The following is a 6,338-nucleotide window of genomic DNA, read 5'->3' as shown; positions in this document are numbered from 1 at the left end:
AATAATTAATTAATTAATTATTTAATTATTAACGAAAATGCCGTATTCGAGACATTACGATAGGGCTGCAGCGCATATACGTAGTGTGGCTGCCGTTAATATATCATTTTCGGAGGTTGATCATGTGAATGTTGGTAAAAACGTTCTCATAATGTCAGGAAAACTTTCCTAAAACACGTTATTAGAACGTTACTGAATAATGTTCTGCTAACATAAAAGAAACATTCAAGGAACATAACTTTGTTAGCTGGGATAGCTATATACATAGAGAGAAAGAAAGGGAGAAAGGAAGACAGCGAGAGAGAGATAGCGAGAGAGCGAGAGAGAGAGTGATAGAGAGAGCGAGAGAGAGAGAGAGAGAGAGAGAGAGAAAGACGTGGAGAGCTGAGATGTTAGTAGACACGTCTATATAGCTGAATTCTCTGTGTGTGTGTGTTTTTTAGATTTCTAATGAAGAACGTGCCTACATTGAGCGCACTAGCAAAGAACAACAAGCAGCAGACATGCCTGCACATAGCAGCCGAACACGGTCACCTAGAAACACTCAAGGTACACTCAAATTGACTACGTCACGAATTTTGTATAGTGTGTAATTTTTGTAAAATTGTTATTACATTTTTCCCCATGAAAAGTAAGTACTAACGGCACTAAATGTATCCTCAAATTAATTCTTACCTGATTAGATTGTTTTGCAACTAGTTAAAGATCCAAAAACCTATGCGATGTTATATATTGATCACGAGATTAAATGCTTGCTATGGGCTATGTATGAGTCACGAGTGTATGTTTACATCGAACGCAATAGCAAAATAGGAAGTATAATGCAACAATTTAACCATAAAAAGTAAACAGAATCACTTACATTTTGTGAAAAAGTGGACAATTTTTTTACCTTTACTATTTACGGTGACGTAATCGCTTTATCTAACCGACGCCAATTAAGTCGACAGCGTCCGCGCTGACACAGCTTTTGCCGCAAAAAATGGAAAATGGAAAAAATGCGTGAAGAATGGAATGCGCGTAGCACTTATAGCAGCAATGTTATTTGCGAGACCAATAAACCGCCTTTTGTTTCCTCTCCTAGCTTTAGGCAGACTGCCTCTTGTTTCCTGTACTAGCATTAGGCAGACTGCCTCTTGTTTTATGAACTAGTTTTAGACACACTGTTTCTTGTTTCCTGTACTAGCTTTAGAATGACAGCCTCTTGTTTCCTTTACTAGCTTTAGGCAGACCGCCTTTTGTTTCCTCTCTTAGCTTTAGGCAGGCTGCCTCTTGTTTCCTGTACTAGCTTTAGAATGACAGCCTCTTGTTTCCTGTACTCGCATTAGGCAGACTGCCTCTTGTTTTCTGTACTAGTTTTAGACACACTGCCTCTTGTTTCCTGTACTAGCTTTAGAATGCCAGCCTCTTGTTTCCTCTACTAGCTTTATCCAGGCTGCCTCTTGTTTCCTGTACTAGCTTTAGACTACTGTCTCTTGTTTCCTGTACTAGCCTTAGACTGACCGCCTCTCGTTTTTAACCAGAGTTATATTCTGACTGCCACTTGTTTTGTGCGTATGTTGCGGCCACCAGGCGGTGCTGGTGATCCAGGATAAGCGCGAGTACGAGACGCAGAGTAGCGGAGGCGGAGAAGAACGGCAGCTTATAGGACAGCGAGATCAGTACGGACACACAGTGCTACACGTCGCCATCCTGAAGAAACACACGGACGTAGCCGAGTGGCTCATTGCGAAGGTGCGGCGCTACACTACACGCATTCTCACTCTCTCTCTCTTTCTCTCTCCTCTCATCTCCTCCAATTCTCTCAGTCTCTCTCCTCATCTCTACTCATCTCTCCTCTCAACATTCTCTACTCATCTCTCTATCTATCATCTCGCTCATACTCTCTCATGTCTACTCCTCTCTAAATGTCTCGTTCTCTCTCCTACTCTATCTCTCTTCATCTACTCTGTCAATCTTCTCTCATCTCCTGTCTCTGCTCTGTAGTCTCTCATCTCTCTCTCTCTCCCCTCTCTCTCTCTCTCTCCTCACCCACACCTCACTCTGCGTTCTCTCTGTCACCTCCGTCTCCCTCGTTTCTGCTCGATCTCTCCTGCTCTACTCAGACCAAGCTCTTCTCTCTCTCTGTCTGTCTCTCTACATCTATTCTCATATTCTCTCTCTGTGATGTTCTCTCTCTCTCAACTTTCTCGATCTGGTCTTCTCTCTGCTGTGTTCTCTTCTAAATCTTCTGAGTGATATATATTTCTTACATAGTGTCTGGTTATCTCTGCCTCTCTCCTCATCTCTGTCATCTGCCTCGCTTTCATGCTCTCCTCGCTGCCTACTCTCACTCTCGTCGCCTCTCTTTCTCTATTTCTCTCTCAGCTGTCTCTCTCTACAGTGTTCTCGTCCCATGTCTCTTCTCTCTCAACGCTTGTACTTTCCTCTCATATCTGCTTCTCTCTCTCCCCTCTCTCACTCTAATTTTTTAGTTATCTCTCTGACTGTGCTATCATCTTTCACAATCCATATCTACCTGAACTATCTCAAATTTTAATTACTCAATCATCTGCGCTCTTTTACTCGCACTTTCTCACTTTCCACTCTCTTGCTAACTCCTCAGATGTCATAATTTGCGCATCTTACCTCTCTACCCTAGTTTTACTTCTAATCTCCGCACATCTTTCTCTCTCCAACACCATGCCCCCTTCTCATATCCCGCATTTCTGTCTTAATCCCCACAAACGCTTCATCTCTGTCCGTCTCTCTGTCGTATACCATAACACTCCTTCTGCTCTGACTGTAAAGATACGTTTATTATCTCCGCAGTCCTCATTCAATAGTTCAACTCAGAGTATCTCACCCTCTCCAGCAATCTCGGCCGCTATATCTTCTTCTTTTCATCCTACATTACTTGCTCTCAATAGTACAAACAAACGACTTAACCTGTAAACAGCTGAGAAAACGATAGAAGGCTCCCAACGCGCATCCCATACATGTGCGGCAAGAATAGGACAACAATCACAATTGTTTGAGAAGCTACGTGAAAACGTCTATCTGCGACCCGTTAGTGAAGGACAGGAACAAACTAGGATACGAGCATTGCGCACGGACCCATAGACATGTGTGTGTGTTGTAGTGTGTGTGTGTGTGTAGTGTGGGTGTGTGTATGTATGTGAGTGGTGCGTGTAAATAGTGTGTGTGTGTGTGTAGTGTTGGTGTGTGTGTGTGTGTGTGATGCGTGTGTGGTGTAGTGTGGTGTGCCGTGTAATGTGTGTGTGTGTGTGGTGTGGTGTTGTTGTTGTGATTGTTGTTGTGTGTGCTGTGTGCGTGTATGATGTGTGTGTAGGTGTGTGTGTATTTGTGTGGTGTGTGCGCCGGTGTGTTGTGTGTGTGTGTGTGTGTGTGGTGTGTGTTGTGTTGATTGTGTGTTGTGTTGTTGAGTGATGTGCATGTGTGCTGCGTAGTGTGGAGCGGCGTGCGGCGCGCGCGGCCGCGTGTGATGTGTGTGTAGTGTGTGTTGTGTGCTTACTCTCACTGTGTTACTCCCAGTGTGGCTATATTGCTGTCACAGACCGTGTCATGAACGCAACGCGACGTTCAGTCGCAAAAATTCTGCAGTCAGCCCCACGGTTCTTGTGTTCTAACAACTGCCGCTAGGAGGCGCTACTGAACCGCACACTCTCACACGTTCACTTGTTTTCTCAGCGCTCCCGGCGTAAAGGCGCGACCGCCTCTAAGCTGGACTGCGACGCAAGCACGGGAAAGAGCCGAGTGCGTGCGATACCCGTCGATAACAACACACACGCGATTGGCATTGCCAAGTCCACGGCAACCAAACAACGAAAATGGAGACGCACCGCCTGCCAAACACTAGCAGGCGAGAAGAGCGGCAGTCGACAACTACTGCCTACTGACGAGAGAATGGGTGGCATAGGACAGCCTCTTGTCTGTGTTGACACTGCGCACTGGAGACACGCCCATGCACATAGCAGCTGTGAGTTCAGCACATTCATCCTCATATGATCATCCTATAGGTGGTGAACATACAGTAGAAGGGCGTACCCATAAAGGCAGCAGACCACGGCCTGAATAAGCTATCGAACAGAAAAATTAATAAAAAAAATAACTCACATAACTGTTACTTCGGCGCATACAAAACATACACTTTAATTTATGTTAAATAACATACAGATTCATGCGCTCGCTATGCTCCGCTCGAAACTTTTGCCAAGCTTCTAACCGAATTGCGAATTTTTGCAAAAGTTGTCTGAACACAAATTACAAGCACAAAAAAACCGAAACACGGATCAGCTGCGGCTAACGCCAACCTGATCGGAAGAGATCACGAATACACACAAAGGATCGCATTTTACTTCTAAATGCATTCTAACCGTCCACGAGGCATCTAATTTTGCCGAGTCGCATAATGGCAAATTATTCACCTCTAAGTGCCGAATTTCGGACGGAAAAAAAAGCCAAAAAAGCTCCTATTCTAGAGACAAATGAGGCAACGGTGAACAATTTGCGAGAGGCATTCATCTAGTGCACGGGTCCTAATAGCTAATTATTCATGTTGCAATTATCTCATGTTATATTATGTTTATTTTTATATTATATATATAATATAATATATATCATATATACAAACATCACTGTATATTCATGTATTAATTGTTAGCTGGATATACGGTATATATATATTATATATATATATATATTATCATGTAGCTGTATAACTGGTATGGACTATACCAGCTAGATATATATATATAATACATATATATTATATATAGTACATGTAGCTGTATATGCATGAACGATACAGCTGGATATATATCAAATATAATATATCAAGAGTCATAATAGAGAAGAGTATATACACCGTTTAACAGCGCGTTTTTCATAGTTTTTAACTATTGGTAAAATATTCTATCATATGTAGATTAATTATATTCAAACTTTACCCTATTATCAGTCTATGAATCTCCTCTTAATCATATGACACGCAACAATTAACCATGAAAAAATCTGTATGTGTTTCATTCAAAAAATTCTTGAATAGGAACACGGTTTCAGAACAAACAGTTTCCACAGAAGTTCCACAGAATCGCAGCATGTGTCTTAGGCGACAAGTTTAGTATGGGATCATAGTGTTCTATATGGTTCTCTAATCTACGCTTTGTATCTTGAATACAACCTGGGTTCTAGCCGCCAGCATACAACATTTGGTCCAGAATACTTTCGCACTAACACAATGCTGGCCCATTTCGTGAACTGATTGAAACCCGTGGTCAGTAGTTCAAAGAACTTTTTCTGGAAGAACACATAAAACGATTTCGGGTAAATTGGGTGTAGATCATTATTATTAAGGGAAGAATACCATAAGACGAAACAAAGGTAATAGCTTTGAATATATGGATTCACAATTATTAGTATAAAATTTTACAAGTGAACAGCCTATCGCACAAACGCTGTGAAAACCGAGGTCCAACTCTTTCTACTATACTGCACTCTTGATATTATATATATACTATATATATTATATACTACCATGTAGCTGATAACTGCAATAAAGGACATATACCAGCTGGACGTATAATATAGTATAAATATAGATATATATATATAATATGTGTGTACATGTACTGNGAGAGAGAGAGAGAGAGAGAGAGAGAGAGAGAGAGAGAGAGAGAGAGCGCGCGCGACAGAGACAGAGAGAGAGAGCGCGACAGAGACAGAGCGAGAGAAAAAGAGAGAGAGAGAGAGTTATTGCTCAACCTAATATGTGCGGTTCATCCGTGCACATAGCAGCTATATCTCTACAGCCGTGTAGGCCCGTACAACCACACACATCACTGATTTATTACAGCAGACGACACCTTTACTGATTACTCATTTCAGTACCCAATCAGTCATGTCACCCAATCGCTCAACGACGAAATTCTAACTTGAGTTTGCTCGCTATCAAATTTCAATATTGACTACATGTCTCGCTCGCTGTCGATGGCAATTTAAGTTATCTCAGGTTTGCAGGTGGGCTGTGGGTGTGGTACCATTAAAACCCAATAACCGCGAGGGCTTATTTAAATATATATACTTATATATCTCACATATAGTGTCCACCCATACGATCTCTGTTCTTGTTGCTCTTATTTTTATTATCATTATTATTATTATTATTATTATTATCAGAAGCTAATAATACATTAGGTCTTATTAGCTCTTGTTATTATTATTATTATTATTATTATTATTATTGTTATTAATATTAATATTATTGTTGTTGTTGTTGTTGTTGTTGTTGTTGTTGTTGTTGTTGTTGTTGTTGTTGTTGTTGTTGTTGTTGTTACTGT

At 41.3% G+C, this 6,338-nt stretch overlaps 2 protein-coding genes across 2 annotated transcripts in view; both read left to right on the top strand.

Moving 5' to 3' along the window:
* LOC106817651 (receptor-interacting serine/threonine-protein kinase 4-like) overlaps window positions 1-3,568 on the top strand; it is an 11,436-nt gene extending 7,868 nt beyond the window's left edge. Inside the window, exons 3-5 of the mRNA XM_014822338.1 lie at window positions 444-549; window positions 1,573-1,734; window positions 3,557-3,568. Of these exons, the coding sequence (XP_014677824.1) occupies window positions 444-549; window positions 1,573-1,734; window positions 3,557-3,568 (280 nt within the window). The remainder of the gene's footprint in view (window positions 1-443; window positions 550-1,572; window positions 1,735-3,556) is intronic.
* Window positions 3,569-3,877: 309 nt separating this feature from the next.
* The window catches only part of LOC106817650, a 14,171-nt gene continuing 11,710 nt past the window's right edge, over window positions 3,878-6,338 (top strand). The window contains exon 1 of the mRNA XM_014822337.1: window positions 3,878-3,980. Within this exon, the coding sequence (XP_014677823.1) occupies window positions 3,965-3,980 (16 nt within the window). The 5' untranslated portion in view covers window positions 3,878-3,964. The remainder of the gene's footprint in view (window positions 3,981-6,338) is intronic.

The sequence above is a fragment of the Priapulus caudatus genome, unplaced genomic scaffold, assembly GCF_000485595.1.
Source record: "Priapulus caudatus unplaced genomic scaffold, Priapulus_caudatus-5.0.1 Scaffold1815, whole genome shotgun sequence".
NCBI lineage: Eukaryota > Metazoa > Priapulida > Priapulimorpha > Priapulimorphida > Priapulidae > Priapulus > Priapulus caudatus.
This window is presented reverse-complemented; position numbering and strand designations above follow the sequence as displayed.